Source organism: Heloderma suspectum, chromosome 2 (assembly GCF_057233095.1).
Source record: "Heloderma suspectum isolate Gila_16-S chromosome 2, 16-S_ref, whole genome shotgun sequence".
NCBI lineage: Eukaryota > Metazoa > Chordata > Lepidosauria > Squamata > Helodermatidae > Heloderma > Heloderma suspectum.
This window is the reverse complement of record NC_139459.1, coordinates 1,316,632-1,343,657: the sequence shown is the minus strand read 5'-3', so window position 1 is coordinate 1,343,657 and position 27,026 is coordinate 1,316,632. Positions and strand designations below refer to the sequence as shown.

General features: G+C 52.2%; 1 protein-coding gene across 4 annotated transcripts; it reads left to right on the top strand.

Moving 5' to 3' along the window:
• The first annotated feature begins 18,578 nt into the window (after nt 1-18,578).
• Nucleotides 18,579-27,026, top strand: TAF1C (TATA-box binding protein associated factor, RNA polymerase I subunit C). 4 transcript variants are annotated; one of them, XM_084832686.1, is made up of 13 exons: nt 18,579-18,993; nt 19,086-19,198; nt 19,311-19,406; nt 19,978-20,048; nt 20,822-21,072; nt 21,334-21,462; nt 21,565-21,682; nt 22,799-22,870; nt 23,712-23,847; nt 24,068-24,196; nt 24,773-24,953; nt 25,025-25,168; nt 25,766-27,026. In XM_084832686.1, the coding sequence occupies exons 1-13, from the start codon at nt 18,621-18,623 to the stop codon at nt 26,878-26,880; spliced, it is 2,928 nt and encodes a 975-aa protein (XP_084688812.1). In that variant the 5' UTR covers nt 18,579-18,620; the 3' UTR covers nt 26,881-27,026. The 4 variants fall into 4 exon arrangements, with proteins under 4 accessions (XP_084688812.1, XP_084688813.1, XP_084688815.1 ...); XM_084832687.1 differs by lacking the exon at nt 19,311-19,406; XM_084832689.1 differs by lacking the exon at nt 20,822-21,072 and having other exon boundaries at nt 21,311-21,462.

The window sequence follows — 27,026 nt, the reverse complement described above, 5'->3', positions numbered from 1 at the left end:
GATCCGGGTTCTAGTCCCCACTTGGCCATGGAAGCTCACTGGGTGACTTTGGGCCAGTCACAGACTCTCAGCCCAACCTACCTCACAGGGTTGTTGTTGTGAGGATACAACGGTGAGGAGGAGGATAATGTAAGCTGCCTTGAGTTCCTTGCGAGAGGGAGAAAGGCGGGGTATAAATGCAATAAATAAATAAATAAAGACGGTTCGGAAGCTGCAGCTGGTACAGAACGCGGCGGCTCGCCTGATTAAAGGCAGCCGCCGGCGAGATCACATCACTCCAGTGCTGAAGGAGTTGCACTGGTTACCAGTTGTTTTCCGGGCCAAATTCAAGGTGTTGGTTTTGACCTTTAAAACCCTATATGGGTCCGGCCCAGCCTATCTTAAGGAGCGCCTCCAGCAACACCAGACAGGCCGCTTAACAAGATCAGCCTCAGATGGCCTTCTCTCTGTCCCATCAGCCAGGACAGCTAGACTGGTGGGGACGAGGGAGAGGGCCTTTTCTGTGGTGGCCCCCACTCTGTGGAACTCCCTCCCTAGGGAACTCCATCATGCCCCCTCTTTAATGAGCTTCCGTTGTGCATTAAAAACGTGGTTGTTCAGGCAGGCATTTGGGGTGGGTTAGGGTATTTTTTTAAAAAAATTATGGTAGAATTTTATTGTTTTAAATTGTTTTATGGTGTGTTGTACATCGCCCAGAGTGGCTGGGTGACCAGCCAGATGGGCGATTAATAAATTTAATAAATAATAATAATAAATCTGTATTGGGACCAATGCTTTTCAACTTGTTCATACATGATCTGGAATTAGGAGTGAGCAGTGAAGTGGCCAAGTTTGCAGATGACACCAAATTATTTAGGGTGGTTAAAACAGAAAGAGATTGGGAAGAGCTCCAAATGGATCTCTCCAAACTGGGAGAATGGGCATCCAAATGGCAAATGCGGTTCAATGTAAGTAAGTGTAAAGTGGTGCACGTTGGGGCAAAAAATCCCAGCTTCAAGTATAGCCTGATGGGATCTGAGGTAGCTGTGACCGACCAGGAAAGAGATCTTAGGGTTGTGGTGGACAGCTTGATGAAAATGTCAGTCCACTGTGCGGCTGCTCTAAAAAAAGGCAAACTCCGTGTTAGGCATAATTAGAAAAGGGATTGAGAATAAAACTGCCAATATCATACTGCCCTTATACAAATCTATGGTGCAGCCACACTTGGAATACTATGTACAGTTCTGGTCACCACACCTCAAAAAAGATATTGTAGAGCTGGACAAAGTGCAGAAAAGGGCAACGAAAATGAACAAGGGGCTGGAGCATCGCCCCTATGAGAGAAGGTTACAACAGCTGGGATTGTTTAGCTTGCAAAAAGGGCGGGTAAGGGGAGACATGATAGAGGTGTACAAAATTATGTTTGGTGTGGAGAATGTGGATAAGGAGACATTTTTCTCCCTCTCTCAAAATACTAGAACCCGGAGTCATCCTATCAAGCAGATTGGTGGGAGATTCAGGACAGATAAAAGGAAGGGCTTCTTCACACAGCGCAGAGTTAACCTATGGAATTCACTACCACAGGAAGTAGTGATGGCAACCAGTTTGGATGGCTTTAAAAGGGGGGTGGACAAATTCCTGGAGAAGGCTGTCAATGGCTACTCGCAAGTAGCGATGTGCTACCTCCAGTACCAGAGGCAGTGAGCCTATGTACACCAGTTGCTGGGGAACATGGGTAGGAGGGTGCTGTTGCCCTGCTTCTGGGTCCCTGGACGACGGCTGGTTGGCCACTATATGAACAGAATGCTGGACTAGATGGACCTGTGGTCTGATCCAGCATGGTTCTTCATAGGTTCTTATGGAGTAACTTTCTGAGGACAAAAGCAGGTGGGACAAGCAGCATGAGCCCATCCAGACACTACTTAGGGCAGCCAGGGGGCACAAGGGGGGCTGCTGCCCAATGATGCTGTTGCAGAACCCAGAGTCAGAGAGACCACGGAGTGAAGGAAAAAGATTCTTTATTTAACGCGCGGGCTTAAGGCTGGAATCATTTCCAAAGAGCCAGAAGCCCCGAAATACATCAGCACATTGGTTTTATAGACATTGTGACACATAGGAAACGGCTCCTCCTCTCCCTCCCGCGTGGGGTTGCAGTCCTCAACATTTCTTCTCCCAGCACCATTGTTTATAATACAAGAACTGGGTTATAGGGTAGCCATGATAAGGAGAGAACAGCAGAGAACAAGATATACAACTGTATGACCTTTGACAAGATAAGGAATTCCTGTGTCTCGTCAGCTTACAACAATATATTCAAGGGAGAAAGAGCTCAGCAAGAACATGAAGCATGAGACTGCATGAGGCTACTTAGTCTGACCCCCAATATGGCTGCTACATTCCCCCCTTAAATGCATAATTTCATTACAATTATAGCATTTCTGATAACTATACAAAGCTTTTTGTGACATACATATTACTTAGCCTCTTGTTGGGCTATTAGAGCGTAGAGGGCAGCAGTTTTACTAGCTGAGACATAAAACAGATTGGTTAAACAGCGCATAAGACAAGGAACGCAGAGACATAACAGAACTTTTATGAACAACACTGGTAGAATTAGGATGAACAATGCTTCAAGCCAGCTAAGATCTGGAAGCCAAGGGGTTAACTAATTGAGCTAATTGTTTTGTTAGCTACTATATTGTGCAGCTTGTTGATCTGTTTATCTACAGCATTGCCATTATTAGTTAAGTTAAAACAATAGAGCTTTTGGTGTGTCTCACAACTTAAATGATGAAGAAGGAAGAGGTAATCTATACCAGCTCTGTTTTCTAGAACTGCACCTCTTAGATCACGCAACTCTTTATTTAACAATGACAATGCTCGTGAGGTGGCATTTATGCTTTTGGCTAAGCTGCAAGCTAACCGGTTGATCTCCAGACCATCAGCCAAGGCTAAACCTGGAACCCTAACCAGTGACATTGCTAAGGCCAATTTTTCTGAGTCAAAATATAACTGCACATGACTATTACAATTTTTAGTTAGTTGGAGTGCTCGAGGCTGCCGTTGACGGATTTTCTCGGGCTACAGGGGAAAAATTGGCACCAGTTCAATTGGCGGCTGAGGCAACATGGGTGGTTATTAGACAAGTTGGCAGGAATGAATGACCAAGTGCGGGAACCACATGTTTAAAACCATCCATGAGGCAAAAGTATGTGGGCATCATTAAAAGATATGTTTTGAATTTTATTACAGTGGAAGGGGGCCAGGGATAGCTTTGTATTTTCTGGAAAAAATTTTGACAATTAAGCATTCGTGCACACGTAGCATTTGTTTCAGCAACGATGGGAGTGCGTAGAGTGAACTCTGTAGGGGGTAGGATCTTTGCAACCACGCCCCAATTAGCATTTTGGGAATAAGTTAAACTTACACCATAAACACTTAACCTGGTATCTTTTTGAATTTTCCCAGGATGTCTACAGACAGGTATTAGGCAAGAGCTAATAAGCCTGTTTGCAGGTATATCTCTTGGCAAACAAAAATGTTTTACTCTCGTGATGTTAGCCAGGTGAAGCCAGGAATTATCAGCAAATCACTGGGACAAACTTCTCCTTCCAGGGGCAGACCCCCCCTTTTGCACCTTATTAAGGAAACACAATGCAACACTACTAACACTACAACACACATGTTTGATCTTCTTTGGGATCTGACCGTACGCCGGGCAGCTATTCACCTGGCAAGCTGCAGTAGGGTCTAGTCCCCTTCTTCAATTCTCCAGTTGCAGGTCTGACCGTACGCAGGGGGAACAATTTCCTGGTATGTCCACAGTAAGGTCTAGCCTGAGTCTTCTTACTGCTTTTTCAGAATGATTTTTAAAGGATTTTCAGGATTTCTGTTTATAGTCTACTTTCCCCCTCTCGCTCTCTTGACTCATGTCTAATGTATTCAGGGTTTAACTCTAGCTGCTTTCATAGCTGCGGGGGTGGAAAGTATGACAGTTTTCAGTCTTCTCTATCTGGGAGTCAAAGGGTTATTTTTCCCTCTTTAACTCATACTTTAACTCTTAATTGGAAAGGATGAACTTCTGTGATGGGAATGGCTTATTTTCTAAGACAAAGCGAGGCTGGGCTTGAAGAACTTTGTTTAGTGTTTGGACTTCTTGTTTAAGGCTAACGTTTGCTTGCTCTTGATGCCACTCCAGTGTCAATCATGAAGTCAATGTCACGGCCCCTCACAGTCAATGTCACGGCCCCTCTCAAGCTGTCTCCCTCTTCGCCCATTCTGGCCCCTTTGGTTTTCTCTTTTGTGTATTTGATTTATTTTATTTGGGCATTCATGCCACTAATGTCTATCTTGTCCACACTGGGCACACTGGTTCTTTTTTAAGAATCTTCTGCCCCTGCCGGGTCTTCTTTTTTTTTTCGTCCACGTCTTCTTGGGCCTCTGGGTTGAGGAGGGGGGTATACTGGCGATAGGCATTTGAAAGACGCTCCAAGTACGCTCTGGGGCCTCGGTGGCACCTTGCAGCACTTTAGACACTTTGGTCATATTAAATGACTTCTTCATACCTGCTTTCATGGCTTCTAACAGCAGGGTTTAAATGGAATCCCCACTTGTGTTTTGGGATTTCAGCGGGGGGGGGGGTTTACTTACAAGGAGACTTTATTGGGTAACTTGCAGCACACAGGCGTACTTAATGGTTGGATCAGACAGCTTCTCTGAACCACGAGCTATTGGGCTAAATGGGTTTTTATACCATACATGTTACCCATAACACTAGCAAGCATTTTCAGCATAGGCTAGAAGTGTTTGGTTCTCAGGCACAGCTTCCTGTAAACAACTTCGCTTCCCAAAGTGCTTGATAACACTTTTATTTATTAGTATGGGAAGATAAATTTTTTCTCTTTTGCTTTCTTTTTTCTTGCTGATCTGCCTGTATTGCAGATCATGTTTCAAACTTTTTATATAAAACTTTCTGATCCATGCACCAGCCTTGTTTCTTTATTTGTCTTTTTCAAGTTAAACTCACTTACTTAAACCTTTCTGCCTTACACTAGTCCCAATGACACACATTTGGGATAGGCTCTTCTTCTCCTTCTAGTTACATTTTCTTCATCTTAAAGAACTATTACATTATTGTGGCTACTTTACCCCAGGTAATAAGCTCCAGGCACAATCAGCTGCTTTTAATTTATTCTGGGGGCAACTATGGCCACGCTTCTTTTTTATAAATGTTTTTTTTTCTTTTTTTTCCTTGTCATCCATCGGGAACCACACTCAGTATCATTTGGAGTTGCAACTAACACTAATCTGCAAATATCACATATATTTTATAATATCTAAGAAATCATAAAATATACACAACAAACTTTTTCTGCAATTTAACACAATGAATGGAAAACACTTTTTGCATGGTAAGGCATGATGGAGCAGATCCAGCAATTATACTGCTCTTCTGGCTGAAAGCTCAGGGCCCATTAAAATCAAGGGACGGGCATACCCACACACGCAAAGAGTTCTAGGTCACCATTTTTGCATCGGCAACTCTATGCTGCATGAGTTCTGGCAGAAGGAAATCTAAAAGTCATAGATCAAACTCAGCCTGCTGTACACTGAGCTGACTACAAACACAGACACACAGTCTACAGCGATGAGAGTTCAAGTTTATCCAAAGCTTCACAGCACTGTCCATGGCAAGTCTTTGACAATTTAAAATTTTAGTTCATGTGCAGAGTGTCTCTAAAAAGCCCAGATGATGATGGAGGCAAACAGAGAAGGCTCTGGGCAATGAAGATGCGATGTTTCCAGCAAAGGCTCTCCACTTTTGCATCAGTTTAAAAAGGGAAAGTGTGGCCCTACACCCCTTCTGACAGACAAGGGCCTTTAACTTTTTAGCAAGGCCTCTGTCTAAACAGAGCGGCACAGCTCAGCTCTCTAGCCATGATGCTTTAACTTGGGCAACTCCTCTGTAAATTTTATTTTACTTCTGTCAGGTTCTCTCACAGACATTTTAAAAACTTACTCTTTTTTTTTCTCTTCTAACCTGGTACACGAAAGCACTGAAACACTGAGTGCCGAAACTCAGGATGCTGGGGGGTGATGGGCATCGCCTTATACTTGCATTTTTCAGGCAGCCATTAATCTTCGGGGAGGCGGTGGGGTGATTTGCAGGACTTCAAAGGCAAGCTTCTCAGTTTGTTTGTATTTGTAAATCCCAAGCTTAAAACAGGACATGATGAGGTACAGGGCAGCCAAATCTTTGCTTTGGCAGGGGCAACAAATAACTCGGGTCAGCTTTCTTCGCTGGGGTCTCAAACAGGAAAACAGTCTTAATTTAAAGTTGTAACATCACTGACAGCGTCAGCCAGCCAGCTACACAGATCTCATTGTTTTTTAAGACAGTTGCTCCAATATCTTCTTTTCTTCTCACTCAGGTTGGGTCTCCCAGCTTACACAGTTTATTGCAGCTTTCAGGAGCATGGAAGTAGCGCGATTTTGGCTTGGCCAGGAACATGCTGTCTGGTTTCTCGGTCTCTTCAGCACACACTTAGGCAGTGTAACACTGGACACTCAAATCAGTGAGATTTCTTCATTGCAGGGAATCCCACGGCAAAAGCTTAATGGTTACGCTCTTCAGAAATCATATAGCCGATGGTCAGTAGCTACAGGCTGTATGCAATTCTAACACAGTTCAAAGCTAAACACGGTTACCTTGACAGAGATCTTCAACATGGTCTTTCCGCTTCATTCTGCTTTGGGACAGTCTTATGGCACACTTTCCACTCGAAGAGGGGTCTAGCCTGTGCTCTGGGGGCTGATTCTTCACCTTTATTTTCTATTTTGCCTTCATCTTCTGGGTCTTCATTTTCAGTTTCCATTTCTTAGGGATTTCATCTCAATTAGGCGAGGTGATGATGTTGCACAACTCAGAACGTTGTGGGCAATTTTCCTGCCCCCCCCCTCTCGGCGCGCTAGGCTAACAGCTACTTCTTCGGCCTTACACTCTCACGCTCCCACGCTTTGTTAAAAGCCAGGCTGTCCTGCAACATTTTTCTAATAAACAGCCTCAGATCTTGTTCTTTTTTCCTCTCAGCTCGACCTTGAGCTTTTTGCTGTTTTCTCTTTCTATTCTGAATCTTTAAAAAAAAAAAAAACCTTTTTCCTTCTTTGTTTGACATACATCCCAAGGGGGTGCAAGGTTTGCTTCCCCCACCACCCATAGCCTCCCTCCTAAATTGAAGACAGACACAATTAGGGAATGGGAATTGGTCAGTGAGGAAGGGGTCTCACTGGCCGACACAAGAGGATTTTACACACCACGCACTTTGCTACTGGCCTGGGCACCCGGACGGTCAACGGTATGCGTCAGAAACCGCAGTAGCCACTCACACAATCATCAATCTCTCCACTGCATCCATATGTCCCTGCCACCCACTTTTCCCACTTTTTACCAGAGCGGAAAACGGCTTCCTCAGCTTCCTACTGAGTACTGGCGTGCTGGGTACTGGCGCCCACTCGGGGGTGTGATCAGGCCCCCCTTCTACCCGCAAGGAGTAGGTTCTTTTGTATACGTATACCACCAACACTGACCTTCTTCATGAGGCGGGGCCCTCTCTTTTTTTGCCCAGTGGCCTTTCTCCCTAAAGGCGGGGTCCTCTTTTTCCCATATACTTGCCTTTCTCCTGAAGGCTTCCAATGTGGGTTTCAACTCAATTGCAGCTGCGATACAGGCAGGGCTCAAGTTCCTTCCTCCGCTTCCCAAGGTTCTCTTGCCGCTCGCTGCCGTTTGGGCGATCCCGGCGCAGGCTTTCTCCCATTCACTCGACAAAAAGGTCGGTGGCGCCAAGAAAGGGAGGCATGCGCCGAGCTCGTCTTCCCGGTGCGGAGATCAAGAGCAGGCAACTGCCACCTGTCTGGCTCAGAGCCTGCCAGATCCGAGTCACGGCACCATTTATGTTGCAGAACCCAGAGTCAGAGAGACCACGGAGTGAAGGAAAAAGAGATCCTTTACTTAACGCGCGGGCTTAAGGCTGGAATCATTTCCAAAGAGCCAGAAGCCCCGATTTATATTAGCACATTGGTTTTATAGACATTGTGACACATATGAAACGGCTCCTCCTCTCCCTCCCGCATGGGGTTGCAATCCTCAACATTTCTTCTCTTAGCACTATTGTTTATAATACAAGAACTGGGTTATAGGGTAGCCATGATAAGGAGAGAACAGAAGAGAACAGCAGAGAACAAGATATACAATTGTATGACCTTTGACAAGATAAGGAATTCCTGTGTCTCGTCAGCTTACAACAATATATTCAAGGGAGAAAGAGCTCAGCAAGAACATGAAGCATGAGACTGCATGAGGCTACTTAGTCTGACCCCTGATACGGCTGCTACAATGCAATCCCCCCTCCTTCCAAATAAAGAGGATGAAAAGGAGATCCTGCCCTGGATAGCAGCTGAAGCAGCTGGCCAGTATTCTGCTGGATCCAAAGGCGGAACACTTAATGCATTCCCCTACCCAGCTGGTCCAGGGACTACAGAAGCAGGCAAGCTCCCAGAGAGCGAGCGAACAGGGGGAGCAAACGGGAGTTGGCCAGGGGAGTTCGACAGGGGAGGTCAAGGGGGAGGCCCCTAACATTTTTTAAATTATTTTTATTTTTTATTTTAACTAACTTTTTTCCATTTATTTGTCTTGTAACACACACTTTCACACCAGTGGGACTCTGCTTTTAACCTCTACTGAGTAGAGGAGCAGGCACAGGCTAGTCTAGAACAATCACAAAGCTAGACACAAAAAGGGAAAAGAGGCTGTGGAAGGACAAGACTCTCCAGTGGTGGTGACCTGCAAGGTGTGTGCAATGTTTGTTTTCTTGCCTGAGAACAACGTGGCCGACACCTGCAACAAGTGCAAGTTGATCACGCTGCTGGAGGAAAAAGTAAGTGGACTGGAGCGGCGACTGTCGACCCTCCGGGGAATAAGAGAACACGAAGAGTTCTTGGACAGAATGCGGGAACTACAGCAGCAAAGGGCAGACCAGAAGCTTGAAGAGCAACAGCAAGATGAGGCAGTGGGAAATGCTGAGGTGAAGAAAAATGGAATAGAGGATACTCCTTGGAAAAGGGTGACAGTTAGGAGAAGAACTAGACACCACTCTGCACCAGTGGAAGCAGTAGAGCTGTGGAACCGATTACAGGTACTTGCGGATGAGACTGGAGGACAGCCTGCAGAGGAAGAATCACAGGGGAACCTGCATGAGAGTGAGCAAGAGGCTGAAGGTCAGTCAAGCAGAGGCGATGAAACCCAGGCCTACAACAAGAAGAAGAGAAGAGTGGTAGCAGTGGGAGACTCCTTGCTGCGTGGGATCAAGACCCAAGTATGTCGCGAAGACCCGTGGACTCGCCAGGTATGTTGTCTCCCGGGAGGACAGATTAGAGACGTGACTGAAAGGTTGCCTGCACTCATAAAGCCCACTGACAGGTATCCCTTTCTTCTCATCCATGTGGGAACAAATGATACAGCCAAGCAGAGCTACGAAGAGATCACGTCAGACTTTGAAACTTTGGGAAGGAAACTCAAGAACTTTGGGGCCCAGATAGTTTTCTCATCCATCCTTCCAGTAGTTAGAAGAGGGATAGAAAGGGAACGAAAAATACTCCGGGTGAATGACTGGCTACGAAGGTGGTGCCAACGAGAAAGATTTGGATTCTGGGACCACGGGCTATACTTCCTGGAAGATGGGCTGTTGGCTAGGGATGGGTTGCACCTCACAAAGGATGGGAAGAATGTGTTTGGCCACAGCATGAAGAAATTCATCAGGAGGGCTTTAAACTGAATACTACGGGGAAGGGAGATGTAATGTTGGGGGTAACAATGGACATAGGCGCATGCACTGCAATGGAGAGAACAGCTCTGATAGCGCCCAATAATAGTCTTCAGACACATGTAGGAAGAAAGCCAGACTATGAAGCACATGGTCTTCGATGTCTATATACTAATGCCCAGAGTATGGGAAACAAACAGAACGAACTTGAACTCTTAATTCAAGAGGGAAATTATGACCTGATAGGTATAACTGAGACTTGGTGGGATAACTCTCATGACTGGAATACAGCAATTGAAGGATATAACTTGTTCAAAAAGAACAGGAGGAGCAGAAAGGGAGGTGGGGTTGCACTGTATGTGAAAAATACATATCTCTGCACAGAAATACAGGAGGAGGAGCTTGGTAGCCCCATCGAGAGCATGTGGGTTGAAATAAATGTAGCAAAGAATAAAAGGAACCTGGTGGTCGGAGTCTACTACCGGCCACCCAATCAAGGAGAAGACAAGGATGAAACTTTTGAAAAGCAAATAGCCAATGCTTTAAGGAAGCATGATGTAGTAGTAATAGGGGACTTCAATTTCCCCGATATTTGTTGGGAGACAAATTCTGCAAAACATGGCCCCTCCAGGAAATTCCTGACTTGTGTGGCGGATAACCTCCTCCTACAGAAAGTAGAGGAAGGAACTAGAGGATCGGCTATCCTTGACTTGATCCTAACCAACAGAGATGACTTAGTGGATAAAGTAGCAGTTACAGGAACTCTGGGGGAAAGCGACCATGTTGTACTTGAGTTCTTGGTTCTAAGGGAAGCAAAAGCCGAGTGTAGTCAAACGCGTACCCTGGATTTTAGGAAAGCTGATTTTCATAAACTCAGAACAATGATCAGTAAGGTCCCATGGCAAGCGATGCTAGCGAGAAAAGGAGTCCAAGATGGGTGGGAGCTTTTAAAAAAGGAAATTCTCAAGGCACAATCACAAGCAATTCCAACAAGAAGTAAAGGTGGAAGACAACAGAAGAAGCCAATGTGGCTTCACAAAAAGCTTAGGGATGACCTGAAAACAAAAAAGGACACATATAGGAAGTGGAAAGAAGGTCAAGTAACAAAGGAGGAGTACAGGCAGATAGCACAGAATTGCAGGGATGGCGTCAGGAAGGCTAAAGCTGAGAATGAGCTGAGGCTAGCAGGGGATGTTAAAAACAACAAAAAGGCTTTATTCAGCTACGTGCATAGCAAAAGGCAGAGGAAAGAAATGGTGGTTCAGCTATTAAATAAGGATGGCAAAATGATAACAGATGACAAAGGCAGAGGTGCTCAATTGCTACTTTGGCTCAGTCTTCTCCCAAAAGAGGGTCTATGACCCCCCTGGCAAAGGCGAAGTACAGGCTGAAGGGGCAGGATTGCAGCTTGAGATCGACAGGCATATGGTCAAGGAACACCTCATTCCTTTGAATGAGTTCAAATCTCCAGGGCCAGATGAACTGCATCCTAGAGTCATAAAGGAACTGGCAGAAGAACTCTCAGAACCGCTGTCTATTCTCTTTGAGCAATCATGGAGGACGGGGGAAGTGCCAGATGACTGGAGGAGGACTAATGTTGTCCCTATCTTCAAAAAGGGTAAAAAGGAGGAACCTGGGAACTACAGACCAGTCAGTCTGACATCAATCCCTGGGAACATTCTGGAGCAGATCATAAAGCAATCCATCTGGAAGCACCTTGACAACGCCATTACTCGAAGCCAACATGGATTTGTCAAAAACAAGTCCTGCCAGACAAATCTGATCTCATTTTTTGATCAAGTAACCTCCCTTGTAGACTGTGGAAATGCTGTGGACATCATATACCTCGACTTCAGCAAAGCTTTCGACGAAGTGCCACATGATATCCTGATGAGCAAACGAGCTCAACGTGGGCTAGATGAAACAACGATCCGGTGGATCCACAGTTGGCTACAGAATCGGACTCAAAGAGTGCTTATCAGTGGGACCTTCTCCAACTGGGGAGAGGTAATGAGTGGGGTACTGCAGGGCTCAGTCCTGGGCCCAGTGCTCTTCAACATTTGTATTAATGACTTGGAGGAGGAGGTGCAGGGAATGCTGATCAAATTTGAAGATGACACAAAATTGGGAGGGATAGCTAATACTTTGGAAGACAGAAACAACATTCAAAGTGATCTGGATAGACTGGAGCGCTGGGCAGAAAACAACAGAATGACATTTAATAGGGAGAAATACCCAGTTCTGCACCTAGGAAAAAGAAACCAAATGCACAGTTACAAGGTGGGGGATACGTGGCTCAACCACACTACAAGCGAGAAGGATCTTGGAATTGTTGTCGATCACAAGCTGAATATGAGCCAACAATGTGATGTGGCTGCAAAAAAGGCCAATGCTATTTTGGGCTGCATTCATAGAAGCATGGCTTCCAAATCCCAGGAAGTACTAGTTCCCCTCTACTCAGCCCTGGTTAGGCCTCATCTGGAGTACTGTGTCCAGTTCTGGGCACCACACTTGAAGAAGGATGCAGACAAACTGGAGAGGGTTCAGAGGAGGGCAACAAAGATGATCAGGGGACTGGAAACAAAGCCCTATGTAGAGAGACTGAAAGAACTGGGCATGTTTAGCCTTGAGAAGAGAAGACTGAGGGGAGATATGAGAGCACTCTTCAAGTACTTGAAAGGTTGTCACAGAGAAGAAGGCCAGGATCTCTTCTTGATCATCCCAGAGTGCAGGACACGGAATCATGGGCTCAAGTGACAGGAAGCCAGATTCCGGCTGAACATCAGGAAAAACTTCCTGACTGTAAGAGCAATACGACAATGGAACATATTACCTGGGGAGGTGGTGGGCTCTCCCACACTGGAGGCCTTCAAGACGAGGCTGGACAGCCATTTGTCAGGGATGCTCTGACTTGGATTCCTGCATTGAGCAGGGGGTTAGACTCAATGGCCTTGTAGGCCCCTTCCAACCCTACTATTCTATGATTCTATGATTCTATTCTATGATACCCGCACCGGCCCCCTGCTTCAAGCGCTGCCAAATTTAGGAGAATCTTGCAAGAATGTCTGAACATTCCCAGAGGTTGCAACTGCCAGACCACAGACACCTTGTCACAGCATCTGCTAGGATAAACATCGCCCATGTTCTTGACAGCACCCTTGATGCCCTGTTACTTACCTGAATGAAGGGAAACTAGGCCTTGTCAGGTCAGGTGTGAGTGACTGCACAATAGCAGGACAAAATAGTGCAGGACAAGCTAGAATGATTGGAAAGACACCGGGAAGGCACAGACAAGACGTTTCTTAGCCAGCTGCTCCCACCAAGAGGTTTGTCATGGGAGCATCTATGCCCTGACCTGCATGTGGAAGGGAGACCAGGCCAAATGGAGTGATTGCCTTTTCCCATCCTGGTACTTTCCCACTGCCACCAGATGGAAATCTTTATTTTCTGGCTGCCTCCACCAAACAACCTCTTGTAAATACCTTTAAATAGTCTGAGGTTTGGCTTTTAGGTGTGGGTTGGTAATCCAACAAGACAGGAGACCCCAAGATTTAAACAACATTTTTAAAAGTTTACTAAAAAAAATACTATTATTAGGAAAAGGGTTTTGACATCGGAATGGTTACAACAAACACAAAACAAATCCATGCAAGCAAAAGGGTAAGAAAATGACCAGGGTTTAAACACATCCAGTAATTCCTACCTAGACTGTCCCTCTATCAGCCAAGTTCTTCCCAGCAATGTTTTACCTCAGAGCTCTCAGCTCTCCCTAGCATTCAGCTTCTCCCAAGCAGCTGTCTGATTTTTTTTCTTCCAGATTCTTGTTTGTTTAAAACTTCCTCTATTTCAGTCCTCCTCTACCAAAAAACCTGCCCCTTTGCTCCAGTTTTTGTGTTAAAGCTAGCATGAACTCTTGTAATACGAACCAATCAGGACTTACCGTTGTCCCTTACAATTCTTTACAACAATTTTTGCAGAAATGAAACCTGCAGTTACTTTGGCACCACAATATAAACAAGCCCCTTGCTGCTAGCTCCCTATCTTGCTTATTATTATATTATTATTATTATAGTAATTTATATCCCACCTTTTCCCCAATACTGGGACTCAAGGCGGCCTTACAACGTTAAAACTGTTACAATTAAAACCTATAAATAGAAATATAAATACAACTGTATAAAAGTTAAAAATATAATTAAATCATCAATATTAAAATTGTAAAGATATTAAAACATTAAAAGACAACCAGATGGTATCCATACGTCGCATTTTCCCAGGTCCAGACTAGTTATCCCCAAAGGCCTGCTGGAACAAAAAAGTTTTTGCATGTCTACGAAAACATATCAAGGAGGGTGCCACTCTCGCCTCCCTGGGAAGGGAGTTCCAGAGCCTTGGGGCAGCCACCGAGAAGGCCCTCTCCCGCGTTCCCACCAGGCATGCCTGTGATGATGGTGGGATGGCGAGAAGGGCTTCCCCTGAAGATCTCAGGGCACAAGTAGGCTCATAGGGGAGAATACGGTTTTTCAGATAACCTGGACCCGAGCCGTATAGGGCTTTATAGGACATAACCAGCACTTTGAATTGTGCCCGGAAACAGACTGGGAGCCAGAGAAGCTGTTTTAACAGGGGAGTTGTATGCTCCCTGTAACCAGCCCCAGTCAGCAGTCTGGCTGCAGTTCTTTGAACCAGCTGAAGTTTCCGAACACTCTTCTGAGGCAGCCCCACGTAGAGTGCGTTACAGTAATCCAAACGGGACGTAACTAAGGTATGTGTCACTGTGGCCAAGTCAGACATCTCAAGGAATGGGCGCAGATGGTGCACTAGCTTTAACTGTGAGAATGCACTCCTGGCCACCGCTGAAACCTGGGCATCCAGGCTCAGGGCTGTATCCAGAAGTACACCCAAGCTGCGAACCTGTATCTTCAGGGGCAGTGTAACCTCATCTAGCACAAGCTGAATCCCTATTCCTGATCTACCTTTCAACTGACCAGGAGCACTTCTGTCTTGTCTGGATTAAGCTTCAATTTGTTTGCCCTCATCCAGTCCATTACTGCCAACAGACATTGGTTCAGCACCCCAACAGCTTCCTTGGAATTAGATGGAAAGGAAAAGTAGAGTTGGGTGTCATCAGTGTACTGGTGACACCGAACCCCAAAACTCCGGACAACCTCCCCCAGTGGTTTCATGTATATGTTAAATAGCATGGGGGACAAAACAGAACCCTGAGGGACCCCACAAGCCAATGGCCAGGGAGTCGAACAGGAGTCCCCCAGCACCACCTTCTGGGTCTGCCCCTCCAAGAAGAAATGGAGCCACTGTAAAACAGTGCCTCCAAGTCCCATCCCAGCAAGGCGGCCCAGAAGGATACCATGGTCGATGGTATCGAAAGCCGCTGAGAGGTCCAGCAGAACCAAAAGGGACACACTCCCCCTGTCTAGTTCCTGGCGTAGGTCATCCACCAAGGCAACCAAAGCTGCTTCTGTCCCATAACCGGGACTGAAGCCAGATTGAAATGGATCTAGATAATCTGTCTCATCCAGGAATCTCTGGAGTTGGGACGCTACCACGTGCTCCAATATCTTGCCCAGAAATGGAATACTGGAGACTGGCCGATAATTATCCAATATAGTGGGGTTCAGGGAGGGCTTTCTAACAAAGGTCTCACCACTACCTCCTTCAAGCAGGCTGGAATTCTGCCTTGCCTAAGGGAGGCATTAACCACTCCCCTTACCCACTCGGCCAGTCCACGTTTGGCTGCTTTTATGAGCCAGGAAGGGCAAGGATCTAGAACACACGTGGTGGCTCTCACCTCTCCAAGGATCCTGTCCACATCCTCAGGCTGTACAAATTGAAAACTATCCAACAACACTGGACAAGCAGGGGCCAAAGTTACATCCTCTGGGTCCGTAGCAACTATAGCATCCAAATCAGAATGGATCCCAGCAATTTTGTCTGCAAAGTGCTGAGCAAATTGTTCACAGCGGGCTGTCGAGGGGTTTAAATTCTCCTCTTGTGGGCTAGTGTGTAAAAGACCCCTAACCACTTGAAACAGCTCCACTGGATAGCTCTTTGCAGACGCAATAGTGGCAGAAAAAAATATTTTCTTTGCTGCCCGTATTGCCAACAGAGTAGGCCTTCAAATAGGCTCTAGCCTGTGTTTGATCGGATTTACTGTTTTTTCTGCCAATGTCGCTCTAGTCGTCTTCTCGCTCGTTTCATCACCGCCAGCTCCCTAGAAACCCAGGGTGCTGGTGCGGCTCCACTTCATGAGAGGGAGCGCTCAGGAGCGATTGTGTCCACGGCCCTGGTCATTTCTCCATTCCAGAGATCGGCCAGGGCATCGACAGAATCGCCTGCTGAGGCAACAGGAAAATCCCCAAGAGCCTTCAGGAAACCATTCGGATCCATCAGCCTCCTGGGGCGGACCATCTTAATCAGCCCTCCACCCCTGCAGAGGTTCCAAGTGCCAACAAGTCTAAACCCCACCAGGTAGTGATCTGTCCATGAAAATGGAACTAAAGAGAGTTCCTCCACACTCAGAGCTAACCATCTGTTCAATCTCTTTCCTTCTTGCTTATTTTCCAGACCTAGTGGCACCAAGACTTAGTGAAACGTTACCTGAGCTTCTAACCTTTTGGATTTTACACTGACCAGTAGTACACAGAGAGTAAACATTAGCCCCATAATAGCCAAACCAAGCTATACACGAACTTAGAAGGCAGTTCTGTTCCTTCACAAGGGGCTTTAAATGAAGTGTCTATAGGATGGAACTCTGATCATTGTCACCCTTGGGGTTGTGAAGTGGCCTTCGTGAAGGCTGGCTGATTTACGGGCAAGCGGCTTGTGCCTGCTGGTTGCTGTGAGAGCAAAGATGGGCAGCGTTCCCTTCGTGAGCCGAGTTCATTGCACACCACTGCAAACCGCCCAAAGAGCTTTGACTATTGGGCAGTATAGAAATGAAATAAATAAATGCAGTGCAGCCCCTGGTGCCTTGCCTGTGGTCAGACTGGGCATGAGCGGAGCAGGGCACAGCCAGCTGTAGAATGGGCCCAAATGGCATGTATCCTCGCTGGGGACAGGATGGAGGCTTATGGTCCTGTTCTGTGTGAAATGGACCCAGTAAAAACACGGATGCCAGTGGAGAACTGCCTGAACTGGAGAAACCAGGGCTCTAATCCCGACGAGGCTTGCAGGGAGGCCTTGGGCCAGCCATCATCTGTCTGCGAAACTGATCTCGCAGGGCTACAGAAAGAGCTTTTCCATCTTTGGCTGCAAAGGACATAATCAATCTGATTTCGATATTGACCATCTGGTGATGTCCATGTGTAGAGACGCCTCTTGTGCTGTTGGAAAAGAGTGTTTGCTATGATCAGCGTGTTCTCTTGGCAAAACTCGATTAGCTTTTGTCCTGCTTCATTTTGTACACCAAGACCATGCCTGCCTGTTATCCCGGTGATTTCTTGAGTTCCTACTTTAGCATTCCAATCCCCTATGATGAAGAGGACATCTTTTTTTGGTGTTAGTTCTAGAAGGTGTTGTAGGTCTTCATAGAACCGATCAACCTCAGCTTCTTCGGCCTCAGTGGTTGGTGCATAGACTAGAATTACTGTGATGTGGAATGGTTTGCCTTGGATTTGTACTGAGATGATTCTATCATTTTTGAGATTGTACCCCAATACTGCTTTTCCCACCCTTTTGTTGACTATGAGTGCTACTCCATTTCTTCTAAGGGATTCTTGCCCACAGTTGTAGATATGATGGTAACCTGAATTAAATTCGCCCATGCTTGTCCATTTTAGTTCGCTGATTCCCAAGATGTCGATGTTCAATCTTGCCATCTCCTGTTTGACCACCTCCAGCTTACCTTGATTCATTGATCTGACATTCCAGGTTCCTAAACAATATTGTTCTTTGCAGCATCGGATTTTCTTTTCACCACCAGACACATCCACAGCGGAGTGTCCTTTCGGCTTTGGCCCAGCCGCTTCACTCTTTCTGGCGCTACTTGGAAATACCCTCTGCTCTTCCCCAGCAGCGTATCGGACACCTTCCGAACTGAGGGGCTCATCTTCCGGCGTCATCTCTTTTAGCCTTGTGATACGTTCCATGGGGTTTTCTTGGCAAGAATGCTGGAGTGGGTTGCCATTTCCTTCTCTGGCGGACCACCTTTTGTCAGAACTCTCCGCCGTGACCTGTCCGTCTTGGGTGGCCCTGCGCGGCACAGTTCTTGGCCCCACTGAGTTACGCAAGCGCCTTCGCGCAACAAGGCAGTGACCCATGAAGGGGGCGCAGGGCTTACAGCCGGGAGTCAGAAATAACTGCCAATCGCCAGAGCCCCGCTCCGCCTTCTGCCCCCCCGCCGTAAGGTGGCCAGGGCCGGCCGGGCCGGGGAGCTGCACCAACACATCCCGGAGAGGCCGGGTGGCCCGCGGCGCGGCCTCGGGGCTGAGGCTCGGGGCCCGGGAGCCGCCCGGGAGCGGCAGCGCCGGGCCGTAGCCGGAGGCCCGGGCGGTGCGTGGCAGGCCGGCAACGCTCCTCCGCCCTACGTCCCCGGGTAGCTGGCCGGGCGGGCGCGCGGCCTGCGACGCCGAAGCCTGCCGCCCGCCTCGGCAGCCTCGCGGCCCGCCGCGCCGAGGCCGCGGAGCGCCGCCGTCGCCGCGGGCCGAAGGGCCTCGCCGGCAGCGGGCTCGTCTCGCGGGCCGCCAGCCGCGCCAGGGCCGCGGCCTCCCAGCGCCAGGGGGCGCGCGGGCGCCGGAACTCCGCTCGCGCCGCGCCGCGCAGGCGCCGCCCGCCTCTCGCCGCCCGCCCGCCGCGAGGCCGGCCATGGCGGCCTTCCCCTGCCCCCTCTTCCCTGGCCACTTCCGCGAGGGGCTCCCGCGCCGCCCCCGCGCCCGCTGCGCGCCGCTGGTGGCCGGCTGGGGCCGGTACGGGCGAGTGCGGGCCGACCCGCGCGGGCCGCAGCAGCCGCCGGTGAGCGGGCGCGACGCCTCGCCGAGGAAGGCGCGCCCGGGCCCGGCCTCGCCCCCGGCGGGCAGGAGCGGGGGCGGCGGGGCGGCGGGAGGGCTCCCCGGCTCGCCAGCCCCGCTCGTGCCCCCACAGGCCCAGCCGAGGTTCGTGCCGCGCCACCGCAAGAAGGACCGGGAGAGCTGGGTGCCCGCAGAGGCCGCCCCCCTGCCGCTGAGGCTGCCCGATGCTGGTGAGAGCCCCTTTGCTGCCCCTGGGCCGGGGGGTGCCTGTGCCCGAGCCGCCCCTGCGGAGCCGCGGACAGACGGAATCCCCTCCCCACAGGCTGCAGGGTCCCAGCTGTGACCCCCCAGGACATCCTTTACCGGGGGCAGATCCAGCGGGCCGTGGAGGCAACCAACACCGGCGCTCAGGCGGCCCTCGACTTCACGAGTCAGGTAGTCCAGGGGGAGCTCACGCGGGGGGCGGGGGAGGATGCGTGTGGGCTGTGCAGGAGGCGCTTGGCCTGTATTCCCGGGCAAGGGGCCAGCCTGTCTCTCTGCACCGCAGCTGGGCGCCTTCTTCCAGGACCATCCCGACGTGGCTTTTGGTGCCATGGGCCCGCTGCTCCAGGAGAACTTCTACCTGGGAGATTCAGGGGTGCCGGTGAGTGAGCCTCCAGGCACCCGCTTCCTTCCCCGTCAGGCCTCCCAGTCTCCGCTCAGGCTGCTCTCTTGTGTTGTGGCCTCTGCAGCCCCTGCTGTCCGTGGCACACGCCAGTCTGGGCCTCCTTCTGGTGAGGGACTGGGCGTGAGGGCCCGCTTGCTTTCTCCTCGCCAGTGGCTTGTGCCCAGGCCCCGTATCCTTTGCCGGCATCACATGGCTGCATTCTTGCTCTCTGTGGTGGCTGGGGGCTTTCATTCCAGCAGCCCCCCCCCCCCAGCTCTTAGTAGCATTGCAAGGAGCTCTGTTGCTGTATATGTCTTCGTTTCTGTATTTCCTCCCAAGAATCCTGCCGTGAGGGGGTTAGGCTGCTGGAGAGAGCAGCTGGCCGAAGCTGCCGCCCCAGGGAACGGCTCAGTGGAGCGAGCGCCTTTCTCCAGCCAAGCCCTGAGACTGTGGGGGGGGGGGGCGGGGACCCACACATGTTCTCCACTGTGCCCAGCTAGCAGGTCTAGGGGCAGATGCGCCAAGGCCTCGGGGGGGCTGATGCTTCGTTTGCCTCCGCTCCCTGCAGAGAGAAGCGCGAGACAACGTCTGCCGTGCCACCCGCATTCTCAAAGACCTGGATGCCCAGGGAGAAGGCAGGTGAGCAGCCCTCCTCTCCCGAAGTGGGACATGGGGGTGGAGGTCCAGCATGCCCCTCGGTGCCAGCGGGGCTGAGCGTTCCGGGTGGATGCCTGGTGAGTGAGCTGCCCCTCTTTGTGGCTGTGTGCAGAGTGTGCCCTCAGACCCCCTCTGTAATCCTGGACACAGCTGGCCTTGAGGCGGCATTGAGGGAAAGGAGCTGTGCGCATGGATGTAGGACAGCTCCTCACTTTGACTTCCGCTGGAAGGCTGAGCCTTGGGCGTGACGAGAGGTTCAGAAGCTGGTGCCAAGGGCCTGCGACCTCACGCCAAGCCCAGCCTGCAGCGTTGCTCCTGGGCTGTGGGGCTGACGCGCAACAGCTGCCCGGCGGCTGCTTCCTCTGTGTAGAGAGGCCTGTTTTGTGATGTGATTCCCCTTTTGCTACAGTAAGAGGGAGGAGTTGCACAGAGCTGAGGACCCCCCCCCCACACCCGCAACTATAAGTTTCACTCAGTCTCCGCTTTCCTGCAGGCTCATGAAAACAACAGTGCCTGGCCTTGTTTCGGGATGCTGCATTCTGAGCCTGCTCTGGTTCAGCAGCCTGTTGGGCCCCGGCATCCCCCTGACCGGTCTTGCTGACCCAGGACCTGCCGCTCACTGCTCGCCCTGTGGTGGTTCCTTGGGGTACATGGGTGGCTCCGCTGGGAGCTGCACAGGCGAGAAGCCCACCAGGGCTTCCTCCCTGGCCCTGGGGCTGAGGGCTGCTCTTCTCTCCCCTGCCGCCCTTCTGCAGGTGTCCCCGTTTCACGGCCAAGGGGCGCCTGCGCAGGGTGGCCCACCTGTGCCGGGACTGGCTCTTTGAGTTGCCCCTGGACCTGGTAGCTGAATGGGTACATGAGGACCTGGCTGATCGGTGGAGAGGCCTTTCCTTTGACGATGCCCCCACTGGGGGGGCTTTGGCATGGTTGCCCAGCAGTGGCTGTGGGGGGGCCACCCGCAGCGGCTGCTTGGTGTACCCAGCTGGCGATGCCATGAACTGGCTCTGTATCCTCTGAGAGGTGGGACAGGGTGGCCACATCCAGTCAGTCACCAGGGGTGGGATGGTGGGGACGGTGGGAGATCGACCAGCAGCTCCGTTTCTGGCCTTTCCTCCATGGAACCCTGCATGTGCCCCCCCCCCCCCCGGCAGCCTCTTCTCCACTTTTGCCGTGGTGTTGCCTGTCATCCACCTGTCTGATCCCCCCCACCGGAGCCCCCTCCTCCCTTTTTCATCACCCCGCAGGCCTTCCTTAGCAGAGTCTCCAGGCTTTCAGGATGTGACTCTGGAGCCCACAACCAGCGGCTCCCTGAGACCTCGAACCCACAGCTGCCCTGTGCAGTTTGAGCTGAGCGGTGTGGTCCAGCAAGTGGCAGCAGCGCACGTTGATGGCCATGGTGAGCGAGAGGCATTCGCCGGAAATTGCTGTCTCCCTCCCCCCGCCCCAGTGTTCTTCCAAGGTCTTTAATCTGGTCTTTGTGCTCTGAATCCAAAAACAGAGTTCATTGGGGTGCGCTCAAAGCATCACTGTGGGGTGTGGAAGATGCAACATGGAGCAGCCCCTGTTCCTCTCCAGGTTCTTCGCACAGAGGCCCCCTGCTCCTCCATCTCTGTCAGGTAAGCTGTGTCTGCCACAGAGAAGAAGAGGGTGGTTCTTCCACCTTCTTTCTTTTTCTGTCATGCTGTCACCCGTTCTCCCTCCCCTGGATTTGGCCTTCTGCAGACTCAGTCATGTTGGAGTTCAGCGTGGCAGCCACCTGGAAATGTCTGGTGACTTGTTGCTGATTCACTCTTCCAGCTGATCTGTTTGGCTACCCAAAGCCATGGGATTGTGCCTGTGGTTTACTTAGGGAAGGGGGCTTGGCTGCCCGGGAGAGGATGGGATCCCGTCACGTGAGCCCCTTCTGCATAGTCATTCATTGCGTGCTTGATTTATATTGCTTGTGCACAGGTTGCACGTCTGCCTTTGAGGCAGAGTTAAGAGTTCTGGGGATGTTGCATTTTCCAAGCATTTTGAACAGGTAATTCATCGTTTCTTGTTGCAATTGTGCAAGTGTCACTGGGGGCACGGGAGGAGTGACACAAATCTTTCTCCTCACACGCTCGCTCAGTCACGCTGTGCGAGTTGCTGACATTTGGGCACCAGTCCACAATTTTATCGTACTTATTTAGGAAAAAAATCTACCTTGTCTTTTACAATACAGTAAAAACAGAGAGCTAAAATCAGAGCCAGATTTTTTTTAAAAACTGTTTGGAAATTGTCTCCTGTACTGAGCTGAGTGTCATCATGAGACCCAACCCCAAATCCCTGAATGACCTCTCAGTGATTTCAGGTGGATGTTGCCAAGAATAGGGAACAAGATGAAACCCTATGGGACCCTGTAGGCTAACAACCAAGAGGTCAAGGAGTAATCCCCCAACAGCCCTTTTTGGGACTGGCCTGCCACCCAAGTTCAAGTTTTCAAGTTCTCCCAAAGCACCTAGCCTGATGAAGAGTTTTGGAGAACATGGGAGCTTGTACACATGCTCTTGTTGCATTTTGGTTGGTCTTAATAAAGGCATTGCCTAGCTGAGGATTTGGGGGGGGTTTTGCTCATGGACCCACGTGGCCATCTTATGAAAAAAGGGAGACCCTTTGACTAGAGCTAAGGTGCGGGCGGGGCTTTCTGGCCACGGGCGGTGGGCCTCTTCCTCCATCCCTCCTGCTTACACCTCTGCCTCTCCTCTCTGCAGCCCGCATGTGCCTGGCGAGCTGTCCTTTTGCACCCTCCATGGAGCCCTGTATGTGTGGAACATCGAGACGGGGTGAGCGAGGTTGGGGCCCACACCGTTCCCCTGGGAGTCGGGCACAGATCAGGATATTGCCCTGGAAGGGGTTCTGCATTGAGCCTGCATAGTTGTGGAGATGTGTGTTTACACTTGGCCATCTCTCTGGGAGGAAGGGGCAGCCTTGCAGGTGGCAGATCACGATGCTAGAAGGGCTCCTGCCTCCTGGCGAGGAGGAAGGTGGCTGCGATGATGGCATTTTGGGATGCGGAGAGGGATGGAGGCAGGGAGAGCTTGCTTTGGTAAACAGCCTTCCCAAGCCTACGTTACCCTGTAGTTTGAAAACGTTGGTGACTTCCCTCTTAACGCAAGGTTGTACAAACAGACAAAACAGATCTGTGGGAATTGTCACTGTCTACCTGCCTCCCCCAAGGATCAAGAACATCCCTTACCTTTGAAGCCCTTGGCAAGCATGCCCTTGTGGATTGTATTTGGGGGCCCTGTGTTAGCCTTGTCAGAAGCAGGGCCTGTGTGCCCCCTCAATGATTCCCCCTCAATGATTCCCCCTCAATGATTCCCCCTCAATGATTCCCCCTCAATGATTCCCCTCATTTCGGTTCTGCGGGGGTTGTAACTTACAGAAGATGATGCTGGTGCAGCGGGGCCAGGCGGATGCCGGGGCTACGCTGGATGCTGCCCGGGAAGCCACCTTGCTCTTGTGCACCTGGCCAGGAGAACCGCTGCTGCTGGCCCCGAGCCTGCACTTGGGGGAAGAGCCACCAGCAGACACAGGGGCGGGTGGGTGGGCCAGGCGGGAGGCCGGGAGGCCAAGCGAGGGCTTCTTTCCCCCCGGGGCCAACCCAGACGGCCTTCTTGCCAGGCCTCGGCGGCTGCACCAGGACTGCGAGACCATGTTCTTCCGCGACCCCTCCCCGTGGCGCTGGAGCGAGTTCACCGCCCACCCGTGCGTGCTGAGTTTTGCTGACCGTACTGGCCTTAGGGGCATTGACCAGAGGGTGAGATGCCTGGATGGAAGGAGACGCAGGTGGGGAAGGGCAGGGGCGGTGGCGCTGCGGCGCCTTTTGTGCGTCTTGCACGTCTCTGCTCATGGCCCTGCGCCTCGGTGCTCAGGGCCCCTCCGGGGGGCCGAGCCACAGCGGGCCCAGAGGGCCAGAGGCAGCGGGCTGAGTGGCAGGGGGTGCTGCTCTCCGGGGCTGACTGTCTCGGTGGCTGCAGGAGCCCGGCGGCTGCGGAGTCGAGCTCTTCAAGGTGGGAGGCGAAGCAGAGTGCCGGCGGGGGGAGCGCCTGGTCCTCTCCAAGTACCTGGGCCAGGCAGAGCCCCACCACCACCTGGTGGCCACTCAGGTCAGTGCGGGAGCGTCTCTGCCTCTGGGAGAGCTCTGGGGCCCCAAGGGAGGGATGTGACCTTGGCAGCTGCGCCCTGCCCAGGGAGCCGCCTTGTCCCAGGGGGCCGCCTTGTCCCAGGGGGCCCTTTCCCCTGGCCACAAAGCTGGCTTGGGCAGACGCTCCGCCTGGCCTGCGGCGGGGTGGGGGCCATCCTGCCCAGCCATGCCTGGAAGGCCCCCTCCCCCGGAGCTGCCAAGCCCTGTTCACGCCTGCAGTGTGAGGCTAGCACCACACTCGGTCTGGGGAAGGGGCTTCCTTCAGGGGGGGCTTCTGGCACCCCAGTCGCTGCTTGGCTTGATGATACTTTGTATAGTTGCATTGTGGTCATGCTTTCCGTGGCTCAGAGTGCTTCATATCCGTCATTTCAGTATTCCTTACTGCAAGCATGTATCGTCTGTCATCAGTACCCCCCCCACATTGCAGATGGTGGGGGCAGACTCAAGAGTGGGGGGTGGCTTGCCTGTTGCGTGCCCGCCCTGAAATGTGCTGCCCCCTCCCTCCTGTGCAGTCCTCTGAATGCGCTTTGCTCCCTAGTTCTCGGTCTACATGCTGGACGAACGCTTCCCGCTTGTGCCTGTGCTCAGCTGGGAGCACATGATGCGGAGGCCGCCTGTCTATGCCCACCTCTCGCCAGCCACCATGTCACCACAGCGCAGCCACAAGGTGCTTCTGGGCACCCACCACTCCCAGGAACTGCTGCTGCTGCAATACACAGGTGGGGGCCGGGGGGTTGCTGTGGGGGGAGGCGGCTGTGGCGGGCTGGGCCACTCAAATGCCTCTTTCCAGGTGGCAGCGGCAGTGGCACCCTGTGCCAGCTCTGGGGCCCTCCACAGAAGCTCCCGTCCATCAGGGAGTGCCTGCCCCACTTCCCTGTCCAAGTCCCCATCATGCAGAGCGCCCTGCACCAGCGCCTCAGTGCACCCACTGCAGGTACGTGACGGGGAAGGGGTGGGTGCGCAGCTCTGGAAGAGGTCGGGCCAGATCTGGGCGGAGCCACGGACTCCCACAGGCCATCAGTAAGAGCTGCGCTTCTGCATCGCCCAGCTAGCCCAGCCTGGTGTCAGAGAGGCCAAAGGGCCACCAGAGAAAATGGGCGATGCGTATGGGCGTTTCTGTGCTCATGCCAGCCCTCTCTGTGCCAGGGTGGGCGCGCTGGCTGCAAGGTGCTTCCACCGACCAGTTGCACTTGTGCTCCTGTCCGGATTGTGGGCTTCCCACCGGGCAGCTGGCTGGCCACTTGGGAAGGGGAGGCTGGACTGGAGGCTCCCTTGGGTCTGATCCCGAACAGCCCCCAACACTCCTATTTGTGATTGAGTCACTCCAGTCAGGGACAAGCCCGTCAGGAGTGTGTGACCATCCCCCCCATTTCCCCCGAGTGTTTGTTAAGGGAGGTGTTCTGTGCCCCCGCCCTACCCGCTGCTGTTTCCAGCCTGCTAAGACGTTTTCGAGATGCGGCAACCAGACCTGCTGCTGAGGGGCTCGTCTCAGGGGAGCCCCGCCCCTCACCGCCCACGCTGCTCCCCCCAGGCATTGCAGCTGCCCTTGGCCAGCAGGGCCAGAGCCAGAGCCTGCTCATCTTCCAGCTTTCGGAGGTGGGAGACCTCTTCTACCAGCCGCTGCTCCGCCAGGACGAGCATGGGGAGGGCACCTGTGCGGAGGCGCAGCCAGGACCAGATGCAGACGTCTCCCGCAAGGGCAATGCCGGCAGAGTCTTTGGAGCAGGTGGGCGCTGCCAGGACTCGCCTCTTCCACCCTCGGTGCCTGTGGCCACAGCTGGCCCCGTTGCTGCTGCCCCGGCCAGTTATCAGTGCTGGTTCCGGGCCTTGCTGAGGGCCTGGAAGCAGCTGCCCGAACAAGTGCGGAGCCGGCCGCGGCCTCTGCCCACTGTCACCCAGGACCGCCTCTTCAGCCGCCATGAGCTCCAGGAGCAGCCGTGGTTTGCCCCCCTCCATGCGGAAGCCCGCCAGCACCTGCGCACCGCCATGGAGAAGAGGTTGCCTCTGTGCCCCTGGGCGGAGCAGGGCACGGCCCCCTTGCCCCCAGCCCTGCTGCCTCAGGATCAGCTGGGTGAATTGGGCAAGCGGCTTGCATCCTCCTGGGCTGGCAACTGGTATGGCTGGTGGCAAGAGAAGCTGGGCATGACCAAGGCACAGAAGCAGCAGGTGCTGAGGGAGCAGCGGCGCCGGCTCAAGCGGGCCCGGGGCACCCCCAGCCTGTCCGGCAGCTTCACCTCCTCCACCAGCTACCAGTCGGATCTCAGCGACGTCTCTGGGGCGGGAGGTGGCAGTGGCGTCTCCACTGGCCTGAATGAGAGCCAGCCTGCCCATGCTGTGCCCAGAGAGGAGCCCTGTGGTCCCATGCAGCCCTCTTCCCTGGCGCCCTGCCTCCCGCCTGCCTCCCTGGACCCCGGGCCGGATGCCCAGGACTCCTCGGAGTTGCTCTCCTCCCAGACGCTGCGCTCTCGTGGGATCCCCAGGGAGCGCTGCCGGACCCTGCGCAACTACCTCGCCATCTGGGATGAGCCCCCTCCGCCCCTGGATGATCCGCTGTCTAGCCAGCCTTCTGCCCGAGGCAGCCCGCGCGGCCCCCCTTCCTCCCAGAGCTCCCAGCCCCGGTGCAAGCGAGCCCGCATGGGCTTCTGATGCCCCCGCCCAGGTGGCTGGAGGAGTCCCCCTTGGCGAGGGGCAGAGGACGGCCGAAGTTCTTGTTGGGGGCGGGCCCTGGAGTGGCTGTGGGCTGTTCTCTGAAGTCTTTGGTAAAGGAATAAAGGACAATTGTTTCTGGCCCA